This window comes from Impatiens glandulifera, chromosome 4 (assembly GCF_907164915.1).
Source record: "Impatiens glandulifera chromosome 4, dImpGla2.1, whole genome shotgun sequence".
NCBI classification, from domain to species: domain Eukaryota; kingdom Viridiplantae; phylum Streptophyta; class Magnoliopsida; order Ericales; family Balsaminaceae; genus Impatiens; species Impatiens glandulifera.
Window position 1 is genome coordinate 9,198,553 of NC_061865.1, and position 18,300 is coordinate 9,216,852.

General features: G+C 29.6%; 3 protein-coding genes across 3 annotated transcripts; all 3 read right to left on the reverse strand.

Moving 5' to 3' along the window:
- Positions 1-1,019: 1,019 nt before the first annotated feature.
- On the reverse strand, positions 1,020-2,184 carry LOC124937064 (transcription factor MYBC1-like). The gene has a single exon (XM_047477574.1). It carries the CDS (start codon positions 2,068-2,070, stop codon positions 1,192-1,194), a length of 879 nt encoding a protein of 292 aa, XP_047333530.1. The 5' UTR covers positions 2,071-2,184; the 3' UTR covers positions 1,020-1,191.
- Positions 2,185-3,457: 1,273 nt separating this feature from the next.
- On the reverse strand, positions 3,458-5,571 carry LOC124937062 (G2/mitotic-specific cyclin S13-7-like). Its single transcript, XM_047477573.1, has 6 exons — positions 5,336-5,571; positions 5,094-5,223; positions 4,945-5,017; positions 4,668-4,844; positions 4,459-4,587; positions 3,458-4,377 (listed from the first exon to the last, which is right to left on the reverse strand). The coding sequence occupies exons 1-6, from the start codon at positions 5,478-5,480 to the stop codon at positions 3,640-3,642; spliced, it is 1,392 nt and encodes a 463-aa protein (XP_047333529.1). The 5' UTR covers positions 5,481-5,571; the 3' UTR covers positions 3,458-3,639.
- Positions 5,572-7,096: 1,525 nt separating this feature from the next.
- Positions 7,097-9,159, reverse strand: LOC124936530 (mitotic-spindle organizing protein 1B-like). The gene is made up of 3 exons (XM_047477035.1): positions 8,998-9,159; positions 7,898-8,131; positions 7,097-7,375 (listed from the first exon to the last, which is right to left on the reverse strand). Exon 2 carries the CDS (start codon positions 8,108-8,110, stop codon positions 7,898-7,900), a length of 213 nt encoding a protein of 70 aa, XP_047332991.1. The 5' UTR covers positions 8,111-8,131; positions 8,998-9,159; the 3' UTR covers positions 7,097-7,375.
- Between the last annotated feature and the right edge of the window lie 9,141 nt (positions 9,160-18,300).

Sequence of the window (18,300 nt, forward strand, 5' to 3'; positions counted from 1 at the left end):
CGATACGACAAAACAACTCAAAAGTTAAAGAAGTATAGTTAATTTCTTTGTTCCTGAAAAGGTATTTACTTTTTCAATTTGTGGAATTTTAGTTTAAACCAAAGAACGATTAAAAATATCAAGGTATATTGTCCCTTGCTTAGACTAGGAAATCAAGTCGTTTATAGTTTGAAATAGCTTATCCCCCAAGTTATGGATAATAAATCAACCATTTCATTTTGAGAGACAAATGAAGATAATAAAACACTATAGCATAATAGATTTTCTTCATAGGATTGGAAAGTGGGATGATAGTAAGATTGAAATAATAAGAGTTTTACTAAAATGTTGTTACATCATAGCATCAAGACTAAATAGAGGCCCAACCCCCTGGTATAAAATGGAGTTCCAATCTCCTTTATAGGTCGAGTGTCCGTGGACCCTACACTGACAAATGAAATTCTTTGTGACTAAATGGTTCATGTGCCATTTCAATTTAATATGTAAGAGAGGACACATGAATCCATTTAGTCATATAAGATGATCATATTTATATTTACTTGATCCCAAAAATTTTATTATCATCTCATTAAATTGGTGTAATGATTCATGCTTACTTCCAACATTCAAAAAAAAAAATTTATTTAACCAAGTAGGCTTGAATCATTCTTGTAAACTTTAATATTAAATATATATATATATATATAGCATGTGTTGTCCAATATTTTGGGAAATTCAATGTTTTTAGACAATGGTACAATCAAAATGGGTCAATTACCACAAATAGGTCTACCATGTGCCTCAATAATGAATAAAACATGTTACATAAACTCCTTCATTAGATAATGGTAGTAATATTTAGAAAATGACAAAGACTTGTGTGTTTTAATAGATACTACATATAGACTCAATTTGGGTAGAGCATGGAAGATTGACAAAAACCAACCTTGTTTGAAAGTGAGCACAATCAATGCATTTTTCAAACGACACATGACCCGGGCTCGGGCATGACCCGAGTCCGGGGTCTTGTATGTATTTAACCTATGTTCAATCTCAAATATTTAAATAACAAGGATCTTATTACATATGCAAGATCTAGATATAGCATCATCACATGAATCCTCACAAAAGAAGTATAGAAACTAATTAACCTTAAAGAAAGAAGTTAAAATAGTCAATTTAAAGAAGATCAAAACAAAAATGAGCTAAATTTCATTCAATAATATTTCCAGATGGAAATAGAGTAAGTACTTTCCTCCCATTTGCAGTTCTACCTGATTCCATCATCTCTTCTACATAAGAAGAAGAATGCTGCATTTGTACCCCTCCACCACCACCACCACCTCTATTAAGAAAATGATGCTCAAATTGCCCATTTTGACTCGACCCAAATTGACCCATTTGCCTATACATTGGCTGCAGTGTGGTAGGACGTCCGGTCGCTGCCGCAGCCACCATTTGCTGCTGTGGGTGGTTGTGGTGTTGCTGAATCGCAGCCACAGGTACAAAGGGCATGAAAGTTTCAGAATTCTGGCGATTAGTATGAAGGAAATGAGCTGGTACAGGAGAGCTAGCAAATAAACGATCAGTGGCTGGATCTAAACAAGCACCGGCCCCTCCGGCGGAAAGACCCTGTATCCTCTTCAAGTAAAGACGGTATTTCTGAAGATGACTCGCTACGTTTTCACGAGTCAACCCGTCTACGCTCATCATCTGCATTATGGTTTTGGGGACAGCGTTTTTAATACCCAGATGAGCTACTGCATCTACAAATCTTTTGTGGAGTTGTGGAGTCCAAACTAGACGTGGGCGTTTCAGGGTTCTAGCTGGTTCATCGCCGACTGCAACTGAACCTAGATCGGTTGAATCTAGTTCAGATGAATTGGGTAGAGAAGATGCGGTTTGAACAGGTAGTGGAGGTTGATGTTGATGATGATGTGGGTTGTAGTGATTTTGATTTGGGGTTCGGATATCGAAAGCCATGGCTAGACCAGGAGTGATTAGGGTTTGAGATAAGGGCATGAGTTCATCTGGTGATGGGAGGTCTTCTTCCCATTTAGAGAACCAATTTGAATCATCTAATTCTCTCATGGTGATGAAGATTGATGAAAGAATTCAGGGTTTTTTCAGATAAAGATTGAGAATTTGGATTTGGATTTGAGAAGGGTTGTTGTTATTCGAGGTGGATCTTGAGAGAGGTTTCATTAATTCATCATTTTCTTTATTATTACAAGTGTGTGATGATATTTCCGATATTTGTGGGGGGCCCTGCGATTGCGATTGCGATTGTCTTTAGGGCCTTGTTTGATTTCTGTATTATAGGCCCATTTTATTTCAGTTGTCTAAATAAATCTTGTCTCATCTATATATTTAAAATATCAAATCATGTTTATTATATTTGATATTTTAAAAATTTATATAAAAAATTAATAAAAAATATTTTGGAATCTTGAAGTTATCTTTCTAAACAAAGTTTAGTAAACAAAAGTACTAAAATTTTATTATTTTAATTTGCTTTTTGCTTTTTGTGTTTTTGCTAGAATAAATCAATTTTACAATATCTATGAATATTTATTTCTAAATAAAATAAGCTCAAACAAACTCTTATAATAATTTGTTTTAATTAGAGTTTATCTTCAAATGAGAAATGTAAAAAAGTCTTACATAAAAGATAAACAAAAATTATGATTTTAATTTGACTAAAAATTTTATTTTTTTTTCTTCTAGAACACTTCAAGAACTTCCACAAACTTAATATTATATATGTTTATTATATTTCTATATTTTTAAAAGCTTATAATTTCCTTTTTAATAAATGAATAAAATAAATTGTTCAAATCTTGAAGTTGTTAGATCTTTCTAAAGAAAGTTTTAGTTAACAAAAACACTACTTTTTTTTTTCTATTATAAACAATTCAATTTTAAATTCTTCTTCAATATTTGCTTTTATTTATCAAACAAACTCTTACAAAAGTTTTTTTAACTAAATTTTATCTTTCACCAAAAATGTTAAAAATATTACACAAGGGATAAAAATTTTGAATTTAATTTGAATACAAATAATTTTTTCTTCGAGTTTTTCCGAACCATGACTTAATGAAGTATCATTCCCAAACTATTGTCTAACTTAACTAACTAAGTATCCGCCCTCGAACTATTGGGTAACCATCTTGTACAAAAGTTTTTTTAACTAGATTTTATCTTCCACAAAAAAATGTTAAAAGTATTACATGGGATAAAAATTTTGAATTTAATTTGAATACAAATAATTTTTTGTTCGAATTTTTCCGAACCATAACTTAATGAAGTATCCTTCCCAAATTATTGTCTAACTTAACTAACTAAGTACCCGCCCTCGAACTATTTGGTAACAATCTCCCTCCTCGTACACAATGCCCGATTTAAAATTACTGACAAGGTATATATGAAATAGTGTTCATTGCTTAAAACTAAAACTAAAAAATATGAAATTCAAATGACAAAAACTTAGCAATATGAAAATGAACTATTAAACTGCCATTACAAATAGTGTTTTAGTTTTCATCAACGAAAACAATTAAAATCAAATCTACTTTCTTCCTTAAGTGATCATCACAAAAATCAAATGATCACCATCATGAATACTACTAAACCCTTTTTTCTAAGAACCATCTTCTTCTTTCAAGCATTGAAAACAGAAGTATACATGGCAACATTACCCTTCTCCAAAGTCGAATACTTAGAACAAACCGACCTAAAATTCTTCTGAGCAGCATCCAAACGAAAATCAATAAGCATGTTAGCACAATCCATCAACTGAGTCTCTGAATAACCAGTATGCAATTCAAGAGTTTCATTCCAAACAGCCTTCCTCTTCTTATTCAATATAGATCTAGCAGCATAAACTGATGAAGCAGCAATCATCGATGGACAATACAAAACAGTTGCATAATTCACCATTCCAATTTCAGCAAGAAAATAACTCATATTCTCTTCAATCAACTTTTCCTCTGCTGTTAAAGCAGCCACTTTTATGAACCTAACCAAGAACACGTAAGGAGTTGGGACTGTTAGATTCCATTCTAGACGTTCAAGGATTCGTTTCTCCATTCTTAAAATTTCTTTGTGTGAGTATGATCCGTCTGAAATTGAAACTAAATCGTTCACTTCTGGAGCCCAGATTTCTTCATATTTGGATGCCATTAACATTGCTCCAATACCCACAAGCTGAAATTCATCCCTTTCTGTTTTTGGCTCTGATGAAAGGAAACGATCCATTATGTTTATGGTCAGATAAAGAGTCTCCATTGTTAATTCGAATTTCTGTTGAACTTCAATCAACCAATCAACTAGAATTGCTCTCTTCTTCACACTCATCTCCGGCAGAGATTTGATGTAATCTTTCACTTGGGTTTCCTCCTGCAAGAACAAAATTTCATTTTGAAAAACAGAATTCATTGATTTGGGTTTTTGGTTTTGGGTTTATGATCATAATAATACCTCAATCTCCTTGTAGAAAGTGTACATATCTTCAATATATTCAACAACAGCCAACTCATTTTCGATATCTCCTGCATCAACAATACTCACTATATTCTCTTTTTTCTTCTCGTTCAACCCACAAGCAGCCTGAGACGTATTAAACCAGATTAGATCATTTGAAATGACTCAGAAAAAATAGAATTTGAAGAACACCCACACCCACAAACCTTGCTTCTTGCAGTGAGGATCGATGTAAAAGATTGTCTTTTTTTCCTCGAAATTCCTTCCTTCTTCAAAATCTGCTTGCTTTTGATCTTTTCCATTGTATCTGGACTAATCACTATTACTTCATGAACCGGAGGCTTTGGCTTGACGGTTACTACTTTCTTCTTGACAGCAACTTTCTGCTTTTAGGAAATCCCATGAAATCAAAAACTAAATTAAAAGGAATGGTCATTTTTAAAGAAAAGGGTATTCATAGTTCATCGTGTTCATCGTTCAGACCTTGTTTTCAACGCCGCCGCCGCCGGCCGCAACTTGTGCTTTAGCGTCGGCGAGTAATTTTGCGCAGAAACCCCTGAAATATGCTTAACTTAGAACAGAGATCGAAAAAGGAGAGAAATGGATGGATTGATCGTTCGATCGATCAATACCTAGTGATAGGGCGATTGATCAGTTTTGCATCGATTCCTTGATCAGTTTCGACGTTTCCTATGTCGCCTAACGCACGTCGGATTCTTCCATCGGGTACCATGTTCTTCTGTTTAACCGGCAAAGCATCATCTGTGATGAATCATGAACAAGAGTATATCTTTATTACCCCAATCGAAGAAAATGATTCAAGAATAGAACATATCAAAGAACATGAAAGTGAGATCTATAATAACAAACATACTAATGTTTTGCTGTTGAACGATGATGGGTTTTGAAGCCATTTCTACACCTTGAATCTTATCCACTAGGTTTTCAAGAAAATCAATGAAAAAAGAACCAAAACGTCGAAATCCAACAACAGGTACTGGTTCGTCGTCTTGAATCATATAAACACTTTCTTTCTTTCTTTCTCTCTCTATCTTTCTCTCTCTTGTCGGATAGGATTCGGAAAAAAAAGCAAAGAATGCCCGATCCTTTTCAAGCTGAGAAACGAAAGGGGGAAATTTGAATTTCAAACGGTCGTCCTTTTGAATATATAAACGGTCTGATTCGCAGATTGGAACAAACGGCTAGGATTCTAATTAAGTCTACTGGTAACTTATGCAACGGCTTTGGATTTAAAAAAAATGACATCATCATCATCATTTTTTTAATATTTTAATTTATAAATTATGTGATTAGTTTATTACAATGATAATGATGTAATAATATATTTTTTTTGTTTAATTTAAACAATATCTCAAACCAGTTAGGAAATTATCTGAATTGTTGTATACTTTTTATTATTTTAAAATGAGATCTAATTAAAATATGGGTAGATTTATTTTATTTTTTAAATCTAAAGCAGTGAATAATATTTTAAAATGGGTCAAACTTAACATTTTAAGCTAATGTGACCATTTTTGTTTTTGTTAACTATACATTAATGATCGTTTTCCTTACCATATTAATGACAGTCATGATTAATTTTTATTTTTGTGTAAAATTAATTTTTGGATCATATTCTTATTTTTATTATTACTTTTGTATTTTTTTTAATAATTCATTTTGTTGCAAACAATTAAATAATCAAACATTACACTGTCTAATGAAAACTATTAATTTTTTTGTTCGACATTTCAAATATAATTCACCGTTGCTATAATTTTGTAAGCTAATCTTTTAGCAAAAGTCTATTTTTAAACTTTCTGTATTATTTATATTATCTAAATTACCTACTAAACCGAACAGAATTGGTATCGAAAATTATGAACCTGTCGAATTCGAATTGGTCGGTATATAATTGTTTTGGGGTGATTTTTCGATACTAATATTATCTTTAATTTATTATCTACATTTTTATTCTGTTTTTAAGCTTTATTTGATATCAAATTATTGGCAATGATTCTAAAATATTTTATGAATCATCTTGGATTTTAATAAATATAATATTTTGCATTATGAATTTTTATGATAATAAAAAGATTATTTTGTCGTAAATATCATACCAAATTTTTTTATATAAATTTAAGGCAGAATCCACCCAAACTCAAAATCACGAGGGCTTGTGTTATTTTAAAATATATTATTTTTCATTAAAAGAAATAATATATTTAGGTTGTTTGAGTCAAATAAAAAATCATTAATACAATTTATTTTAAAAATAGAATAATTATTTTTAAACCGATGAGTCAATTATAACTCATTTCCTAGTGATGGTAATAAATTAGAGTCTTCAACCATTTATTAAATAACTATAAAAAAAATAATATATTTTCTAAAAAAATAAACCCTTATTTCTAAAATAAATCATTATAAATAAGATCATATTTATTTGAAAACAAATAAAATCATTTTATTATATATCTTTTTAACCATCAAATTATTAACTAAAATATTTACATTTATTTTTTATAAAAAAAAAAATTAAATAAAAAAATTATAATAATTCACCAAATTAACAAATTTATAATAAAAACAATTAAAAATTCTAGTATAACCAACATCAATTATTGGTCCTATCTACAATAACACATGTAAACAAACACCTTCTATTAATACAAGAAAAAATAGTAAACAATTTATATGTCAAGACAGGACAACATAGTTTATTTAAACTCACAAAGAGTTTAATTAATAACCCTTGACTATTCCTGAAGAGACTTAGTATAACATTTCATCAAGATAATCTCTTCTACTTTAATCTAATGTGCTTTTAATATAACCAAACCAAATGAAGAGAACCTTAGCTCCCCTCCTATTATCTTGTCTCCATAATCTTCCCCACGAGTGCTCAATTCCTCTGTCATAATCGAAAGTTTCAACCAAAAACGACTTATCGAAACAAAGCCAACCATCATTAAAACATCGGTTTACCTTTTAAGAGTATTAATTTGTTCATTACTGTAAATAGTTTCACACTTACATATGATATGAACAGTTTGAAGCAATATTGTGCATGATTCATAAGACCTAATTAATCTTCACCAAAATCTTCAAATGTCATCAAATTTGAGATTAATTGGTAATGGAGAAGTGAACATTACATATTCATCTCCATTTGGATTCCAAATGGGGTGGTCATTTACTTGCTAGTTATTGTTTTTCCATCTCATTTCCCCTAGAATCATGAAACTGATTCTGAATCAGAAACCAAATAGGAGTGGGCTCTTGTATAGCCATGCTTAATTAAAATTATGAAAAACCGATACTTCACATAAACAACTACAAGATGTAATTGAAAACTTTTGTTAAAGGGTTTATCAAATTTTCAATATCCTTACATAAACAACTCCAAGATGTAACAAATGAGCCTTCAGCGTACCTAGGAATGCGATGATGGAGGGGCTGAGGAGGATGTTGGTTCACCTCGGAGTTCCTTGACGATTGCAGCCAGAGCTTCGGGGCTTAAACCGAGTTCACATAGTGTAATAAGTATCGAGAGGGTATGACGATCAAGACCTGTTTCGAGAATGTTTGACATGTGGAAAGCCAGGTCTAGAGAATCCTTCGCCGTTCGTGCAGCTTCTTGATCCATAGTTTGCAAGCAATTTCACTACTACAAGTCCCACAAAATCACCCATTTTAAGGAAATTAATTCACATAGAGGTATAAATATGAAGATTGAACATGTTCAAGCAAGGATTCACAGAACAAATGTTAGCTAGGTTTACTTCAAATGATATTTTTCTTCATCAAACACACAACATGATTACGCAATTTGATAGATGAATAAGCCCCAAGCTGCATACATTTCTTCCACACATAGCTTAAAACTCAAAACAGATTGTTTGTCAAGTTCAAGAAGATGAAACTAATAAAAATCCAATGAACCAATTCAATCACATGAATCTATAGCAAAAGTTTCACCTCTTTATCATGGACAGAACTAAAACTGGGAAAAGGGTCGAACTTTATCTCGAAAGTTCAATTTCAAATTTTCATCCAAAACTTCCCCATACTAATAACATTTCTCGAAGAAAATGGAACATACCCAAGTTAGATACGTTGTCCTCACAGATCTGTTTCTTCTTCTGTTACAGAAATGAGACTTGTTGAATGGATTCATAGTAATACAATGTCCAATTTAAAAAAGAGTCTAACTTGATCATCTGCAACATTTTCTAACTTGATCCTCAATACCGTAAATTGATCGCATTTCTTTTATAAAATCACAAGATAACAAAAACAGATCTTTTTATAAAGCCAATAGACTGAATAAACACAAAAGTAGTAAATAATTAACTGTCTAAATCATTTGAATGAAGATTATAATTCTCAAAATTAACATACTAACATCACAATTCAGCTAATTAAACCCAAACTAACACAGTCTAACATAAATATCTAATTAAACTAACAATTCAACTATATGCATAAATCATTCAGGAATTAGGGTTTAACTTTTAAGAACAAGAAACATACCAATACAAATTCGGCAACCGGAGACGTAGGCCGGAAAACAGGAACTGAATCTGAAGAAGAAAAAGAAGAAGAGTCGCCGGCGGTGGTTGAACGTGGATCTGCCTCGCCGGAGAAGATAGAGAGAGCGCGCGATGAAGAAAGAGAGAAGGAAAGATGGGATGGGCTACTGGGCTGTCTATCCCTAACCCAACTACTTATTGGGCTTACTATGGGCCTGCATAAATAAGAAAGTTTATATTAAAATAAAATAAATTATATTAAATAAAAAATGACAATTTGTATATCCTAAATTCATAATATATAAATTATTAAAAATAATAAATAATGTTCTTAAAAATAACAGACACAATTTAAAACCGCTCCGCGGTAACCAAATCAAATTGTCCCGTTTGTGACAGTTTTTCTCCGATTTGATCGGTAGTTGACCGAGAATAAAACGGGGATGTTATTTATGTTCTCCGTCCCGATTCTGCCCCGATCATTATAAATATCATTAAACCTATAAAATCACCCATATATTTATTTATTCAATATATTTTATAAGAGTTTTAAGTTAATTTTTTTATATTAATATAAATTTTTAATATATTATAATATATATTATATTAAAAAGTCTTTTTATATAATTTTATTATATAAATTCTTTCTTTTAGAAAATATGATATAAAATTGAATGGGTGAAGATTGTAATAAAAAATCTTCTAAGTACAAACGAGACAAAATGGTAAATACATTTCTTGTACCAAACTACTTATTAAAAAAATATATATATATATATATATATATATATATATTTACTTGTTAAAAAATAAACAAAACATTTTTCAATCCATAGTCTTACAAACAAATTAAATAAAACAATAAACACATTCATATTATGTCAAATTTATATATTTTAAAACAAACCTAAACCAAAATAAATAAATAAAATTTGAAAGGGGTACTATACTAAGTATAATAATATTGCTTTGTTTTAAGTGACATTACAAAAATTCACAACAAATTCAATATTAATCTTTCATTAATATATCATGTTTTCTAAAAACACTCACTCAACATAGTACCAAATAGAGAGTCTAAAGAATAGGATCTAAACTAATATTCAATCCTCCAAATCATGAATCTTGTAAACTTTCAATATTCTTCCTTTCACTTTGGTGGCATAGTAAATACCATTTGTGAAGAGTGTGGATATCATTTGAAAATAAGTAGTTCAGATAGAATTGAACTTTTGATTGATCCAGGCACTTGGGATCCTATGGATGAGAACATGGTCTCTTTGATCCAAAACTAAACTTAACTTTCTTACATGTACTGGTATTGCATGTATCCATTAAGAAAGTGGCACATGTACAACTTTTGATCTCGTTTATTTTCTCTCGTTACTCAAAACTTTTACATTTATTTCATCTTTTAAATGACCATGAAAGGTTTTAACCCATCATGAATGAATGGGTTTCTATTGTATAAAAAAGAAGTAGTTTTGAAGCAATTAATTGGAATAATGAAAAAAGGACAAGATCTAGCTAAGAACATCATGTATAGACATATGTGTGTAAATTAAGAAGTGCAATCAAGAAATAACAAGCAAATCAAATCCTGTAGTGTAGATAGGTGGAGAGACAGTCTGTCAATGAATGCATGCTTCATCATTATGGCCAAGAAAACTTATCTTCTTATACAAGCCACTCCTCTATTTGCTTTTTCTTTCTTCTACAATCATTTAGTTACTCAAATATCTATCTATACATGACCTCTCTTTTCAAGTATCTCTTATTTGACCTAAATCATTTTCATATGTCCTTCTCATCTCATTGAGATCCAAATGAAAATATGAGATATGCATGTAGAATTGCCAAATGTAATTTGTGGTGGGGTGGGATTTGGAGTAATCAATTAAAGGGTTGATTAATTTTATTGTGTTTTAAAAAAAAATAAAGATAGGTACAAAAAAAAGATGATTTGGGTTTTTAATTTCTTTGAATTATTATAATATTAATTATATAGTTAAAAAAATAAGATATGATATAAACCTTAAAAAAATCTAAAAGCTCAACATTGTAGCTTTAAATGGCCCAATTTTCAAACTGGTTGGGTTTTTTTTTTAGGAAAATAATAATAATTTAATATTTTATTAGAATATTAATTTAGATAAAATAATGTTACAAAATATACTTTAATTATGAATGTATTAAAAATTTAATATTATTTGTTCATTTAAACGTAAAGCAATTACACTCTAACTTCAACTCCCAAATATTTTTAAAATGTCAAAAGTATTTAATTTGTATGGATTTCAAAATAATATTATAAGAGGATAATTTAGATTAAAGTTGTAAAGTATCTAGATGATTAGATAAGAGGGAGCAATGAAATCCTAGTATGTTTTAGAATTAATTCTAGCATTTATATATATTATTTAATACTAGTATATTAGTTATTATTATAATAAAAAATAAGTTTAATTAATATTAACTATTAAAATATGAAATTTTATTTAAATATTTGCAATAAATGTGAAATATATTTGTATAGAGGTAGATAATATTATCTATTGATTCTCCCAAACTTATATTAGTTATATTATATCATACTAATATTATAGATTTTTATTTTTTTGTTAAATTTCAAAAACACTATAGATTTATCATATAAGGTTGAAAGATCTAATCCATATATCTAAAAAACAAACAAATAATGACTCTTACCAATTCAGAATTAGGGTATTCAAAATAAAAAAAAAAACCGATATATATTTTCGTTAATTCTTCTTCAATTCGGTATTATTTTTACTATCAGAAAATTTTCACTTATTTTAAGAGGTTTAAAAGATAATGTTTTTTTTATATAAAAATTATTTTTAATCAATTATTTGTTTTTTAATGATCCATTTAATAAAAAATCGTTTAATCCCAACAATAAAAGCATGAAATGAAAAAAATTATGTACAAATTTATTACATTAAAATAATTAATTGACTCAAAAATCTTTAAAAAGGGCAATAAGATCTCCATACGAATCCACTAGTTTTCCGGATTTAATCTCCGACATCGTCATGATAATGACATTGTGAATAATCCTTAACGACCTATTTTCGTTGTTAAAAGTTCTTCGATTTCTTTCCAACCAGATAATTCACCAGAAAATTATATGGATAGAGACCACTCTTTTTAGTCTCGCATTTTAGTCGCCCCAATCTATGTCTCCCAATAGTCACTAACAGTTTCCGGCATAACCCATTATATTCCAGTTAAATTCCACAAAAGATTCCATATACTTGCAACAATGTGACAATGTAAAAATAGATGAGAAGCTGTCTCAACCTCTTTATAACACATACGATAACGACTCACAATAATTATGCATTTTTTTATACATCTATCGTCACTGAAAATTCACCGTGAATAACACTCCAACCAAAAAATGAGATCTTAGTAGGCATCTTAAACTCCCATAAATTTTCTCAATAAAGATCAATCAGGCTAACCTTGTTGAACAAAGTGTAACAATGTCCCACATAAAAATTATTCAGATCACGCCACCGCATAAAATTTTTGTAAAGTAAAATTATAAATAAAAATATAATTAATATTTGGAATTTAAAAAAAAAATTATTTAAAGTTTTTTTTATTATTTATTTCATTTAGATGAGATCTCATTCTAAATATATCTTACAACTTTTTAAATCGAAGTTAAATTATTATAAGTGAAAAATAATGTTCTTAACAAATATCAGTTAAAACTGGGTCTACCTAGCTCCAGAAATTGATAAAAATATCCAATAATGATGTGAATACCAAAGAAACTTTACACCTGGAGAATGCAAATACTTTTTAAGAAAATGTCAAAACATATTTTCCTATGTTAAAGCTTTCTTTCAGTATATGATATCTTTTCCATATGAATCCAAAACAAAATTGAATCAAATCCTCTCTTCTTTCATTACAAAATTTCTCAACTTTCACACATATGTAAAAAAAACTCTCTCAGTCTCTGTTCTTAAAGCCTGCTGCTGCCATTTCCATGCAAAATGTTCATTTCTCAAGCTTCAAGTTCTTCAGAATGAGAAAGGAATTATTCACATGCTTATACCTTCTTCTTCTTCTGCTGCTGATTATGCTTCAATTGGCAGTCGGGTTTTCACCAAGCAAATCCAACAGAGTGATCAAAAACTCGCAAAACTTCCATGGCCATGTTCATGTTCATGCTGCTCCTAGTTCTGCTTTTCGGTCTCAAAAAAGAAGGGTATATGCTGGTCCAAATCCTCTGCATAACTGAATAAATTCATAACTGTTAATGTAGTTTCTGTTTCTCAATTTAAATATATATATATTCTTTGCCTGTATATTTACCTCTGAAACTCTCCTTCTTCTTCACCTGATGTTGATTCTCTACTCAATTGAAGCTGAACTTAGTCTAGCATTATTAAGTCAGGGTTGAGTTGCTTACTTGATGAGATTGTTATTTAAATAATCCTATTTGATGTAGGTAATGAGAAAAACTTGTTTATTGAGAGATTATTTTTGAGTAAGAAGACATTACAATTTACAATATAAATAAAATAATAGATACTTTTTATAATAAATAAAAGTATTTTAACATTTTGTTGGATGAAAGGCAGGGAGTTCACATCAAACAAAGACCTTGATTATTAAGGTCTGAGTTTTATTCCCACAAAAGTGGAAGATCATCATGTGTTAGTCTCCTCCAAAGAAAAAAAAGAAGAGAAAAACAAGGCCTTAATTTTTGTGTGTCGAACAACATAGAGAACACCGAATGTAAGTGAAAAAGAAAATTATAAATCGAACAACCTATCCTAAAACTAGTACATGACAAAGTAAATTATCAATGAATGAATCAACTACATAAATCTTAGCGTTTACTCGTAAATTATCTTCGAGGTGAGGCGGCATCAAGTCAAAATACGCTACAAAAACCCAACAAATGGGTGTTTTGCACACGTAGAGAACACTAAATGCAAGTGAAAATGAAAATTCTAATTCGAACATCCTAAACCTAAAACCTAGTACATGACAAAGTAAAGTATCAATGAATGAATCAACCACATAAATCTTAGCTTTTAATGGTAAATTATCTTCGAGGTGGGGAGCCATCAAGTCAAAATGCGCTACAAAAACCCAACAAATGTGTGTTTAATGCACACATTGAGAACACCAAATGTAAGTGAAAAATAAATTATAATTCAAACAACCTAATCTAAAAAACTAGTACATGACAAAATAAATTACCAATGAATGAATCAACCAACTAAATCTTAGCCTTTAATTCTAGATTATCCTCTAGAAGGGGTGCCATTAAGTAAAAAACGCGCTAAATTTCTTTTTAAAGAAACCACACATATAATCAAAACATAGAACTCGAATTAGCCAGCATCAACTTTACAATAATGCATGAAAAACAAAACTATCCATTTCCATTGTCTTGTATTAAGTTATAGATCAACTGCCTCAATGAAATCCTTTCTGCAACATTTTCGACTTCAAATGCTTTATCCATAAGGTCTTTAGTCAAATGACCATCGATGTAGACTACATCCCCTAACCAAGTTGTATCAAGGCAATCAATCCAATAGATCCATTTCTTCAAATTCATCCAACCAAAAAAAGAAATTACTGCTCCTGCATAATTTTGACTAGTTTTTTTTTGTTCCTAGTCTTAATTCTTGACCTTGAAGCTTTGAAATGATTAAATTACTAGTCATTTCTATAAATCTGTGAACTAGATGAAGAAAATCAAGCTTTGCAGCAATAAGAAATCATCTGAAAATGTTTCTTCACAGGTATTCAACAATTAATAGACACTATATAAGGTAACGAGAAAACAGAGAAAAAAATGGATAATTGTTTTGTGAATATCAGATAATCTGGCCAGGCATAGAATCATGGGCCGATCTATCTTAGGGTTTGGGCTTCAGCCCATCTCCGAGATTTTTTTTATACAGTTCATATGTGAAATAGTTCTTAATTTTTTTTAAAAAAATATCAATTTATTTCACTATTTTCTATATTAGTTTAGATTCTCTATTTCAAAGTCTTATATTTTTACTAGTTATTCATTAAGTCTACTTTTTCTCTATATTAGTTTAGATATTATAATTCAAATAAAACTAGATTTTATCTTTAATTGTTTATTTATTGAGTATACCTTTTCTCTCTATTACTTTAGATCTTATAATTTCAGCTTTACATTATCAAATTTGTAACTATAAATTTTGTTTAGCTGGTAGGATAGCAATGGTTAAATTCAACTACATAAATCGATATTTGTCTAAAAAATCAAATAATTCGTTACTGGCAAATCAATTTGGAGAAGACAATAAAAAAGAAAAGGTTATATCTCATCCTTCATTTCAACCACACTCTTTTACACATCATCTCCAACTCATAAATTTCGACAACAATGACTCATTTAAAAAATAAGCTATTTATATATGCTACTATCAAAAATAGAAAATAACAAGCAATTTAATAATATGATCCAATAAATTGGGGTTGAAATTATTAAGCTGTGTTTAATGTATATAGGTGAATCTTATAATAAAGCCTTGCACCTTTGTTTGTTGGGATTCATTATTTAAATAATATTGTTAGGTTGAAATAGAAAAATAGAAGAGTTTTTTTTAGATATGATATTAAATTATATAAATATAATAATATATATTTTTAAAGAAATATAAAGTATTTTAATTTATTTGATTGATTAGAACATAGATAAAAAGATAGTAAGTGTTTTATAAATTATTTTTATATTTTCATTGCAAAGCTTTGACTTAAGTTAGCTATTTTTTCCTAAATCAATGCACGATTTCAATTTATATTTATGATTCTCTTTTAAATATTGTTTTCATTTAATAATTAAATTTTATATATTAATTAAATTAGAAATATATTAATAATTAATATTAATTATGCAAATAAAGTAAGGGGTGTTTGATGAGATAATTGGAATTGGAATTGACATTGACATTGAAATTCTAAATTCCAATTTCATGAGAATTGACATTAAATTACAATTCAATTTCTATATTTGGAAAAATTATAGAATTATAATTCAATTCCAATTCCTATGTTAGGGAAAATGATAGAATTGTAATTCAATTCAAATTCCAATGTTTGTAAAATAAAATATCGGTTCAAAATGTTAACTTCTTAAATATGTTTTCACGTTTTTGGCACATTTAATATGTTTTTGATATGTTTAACACATTTAACACATTCTTGACATGTTTAACACATTTTTTACACGTTTAACAAGTTTTTAGCACGTTTAAACACGTTTTTGACATGTTTAACACATTTTCACACTTAAAACACATTTTCACACGTTCAACATATTTTTCACGTTTTTGATATGTTTAACACGTTTTTGACATTTTTAATACATTTAACGTGTTTTTCACACATTTTGACAAGTTTAACACGTTCTTTATGTTTTTGGTACGTTTAACATGTTTCACACGATTTTCACACGTTTAACATGTTTTTTCACGTTTTTGGCACGCTAAACACTTTTTGGCATGTTTTACACATTTTTGACACGTTTAACACGTTTTGGTACGTTTAACACGTTTTTCATGTTTAACACATTTTCACACGTTTTTCATGTTTTTGGTATATTTAACACGTTTTAGACATTTTTAATATGTTTAACATATTTTTCACACGTTTTGATAAAATTAACATGTTTTTACGTTTTTGGCACGTTTAACATGTTTTTGACACGTTTAACATATTTTTCACACATTTAACACGTTTTACACATTTTTGGGACATTTAACATATTTTTAACATGTTTAACATGTTTTTGGTACGTTTAACATATTTTGACAAGTTTAACACATTTTTGGCACATTTAACACGTTATTCACGTTTTTGGCATGTTTAATACATTTTTGGCATATTTAACATGTTTTAAACATGTCACAAGTGTGTTAAACGAGTCAAAATGTATTAAACATGTCAAAATGTGGTAAATGTGCCAAAATTTATCAAACGTGTTAAACGTGCCAAAAACGTGAAAAATGTGTTAAACGTGTCAAAAACGTATTTAACGTGCCAAAAACGTGTTTAATGTGTCAAAACATGATAAATGTGTTTAATGTGTTACAAACATGTTCAACGTGTCAAAAATGTAAAAACGTGTTAAACGTATCAAAAATGTGTTTTTTTTGGGGGAAAACAGCTTAGTGCCATTTCATTAAAAAATCCAAAAGAGGGAAAAAAATACAAAAGTTTAAGATCAGATCTAGACAATTTCTAGATTTGACAATGAAACAATAATTGAATTACAGACAATAGTAATAATCAATTAGCGCCTACAGCGTTTTTACTTTTATTCTACTTGTGACCTTCTCAAACGAAATATCCCATATATGGCAGAACTTTCTATTCTCTTCATTCCTTTCGATTCCTCTCCAGGATTGAATGAGTACATTTCCATTTGAAGTTATATCTCTCCAAATATCTTCAGCGGTTCTACTTCTTCCACTGTGAGTTCTTGAATTTCTTTCTTTCCAGATATTGTAGATTACTGCTCAAAAGTAGCATTTCAACATACTTACATAGAAGGATCTTCCTTTTGCTTTATTCTTCATCCACTCTTGGATTTCTTCCCATATTCTTGGAAAGTTGATGATGTTCATGTTTGCAGCATACATCCTCCAGATTTGTATTACAAAAGAGCATTCCCCAAATAAATAGTTTATGCTTTCCTCAACTCCCGAACATAGGACACAGTTGATATCAGGAATGTTTATATATTTTCGAATTCTGTCTTTTGTTGTCAACCTTTTCCTGTATACCAGCTAGAGAATAAATTGGTGACGAGGAATAATCTTTGGAGACCATACCACATTATGCCAATCTACCTCCTGTCCTCTTGTTCTAACCATTTCCCATGCCTTTCCTGTAATAAACTTATCATTGCTTTCTGTTTTCCAGCTTATTTCATCATTATTTTCATTGAGTTGCTTCTGCCTCATTAGGTTTAGGATTCTATCACCTTCTGGAATACGCCTCAAAAGTGAATCACATCTACCTTCATATACGTCTTTAAATGAGTACTTGATGTATTCTCTTCTAACTCTGTTTCCTTCCATTTCTTCTTTGAATATAATGGGAATATTATCCAGCCAAGGATCATGCTAGAATAGTACCCCTCTTCCATTTCCAATTGTGGTTTTCACCATTTGAAAGACATTTTTTCTTGTTTTTAGGATTTTCTTCAATGACCATGCCATTCTTTCGTTGATGCTTAGTGTCCAGATACTCTGCTCTTCTTTCA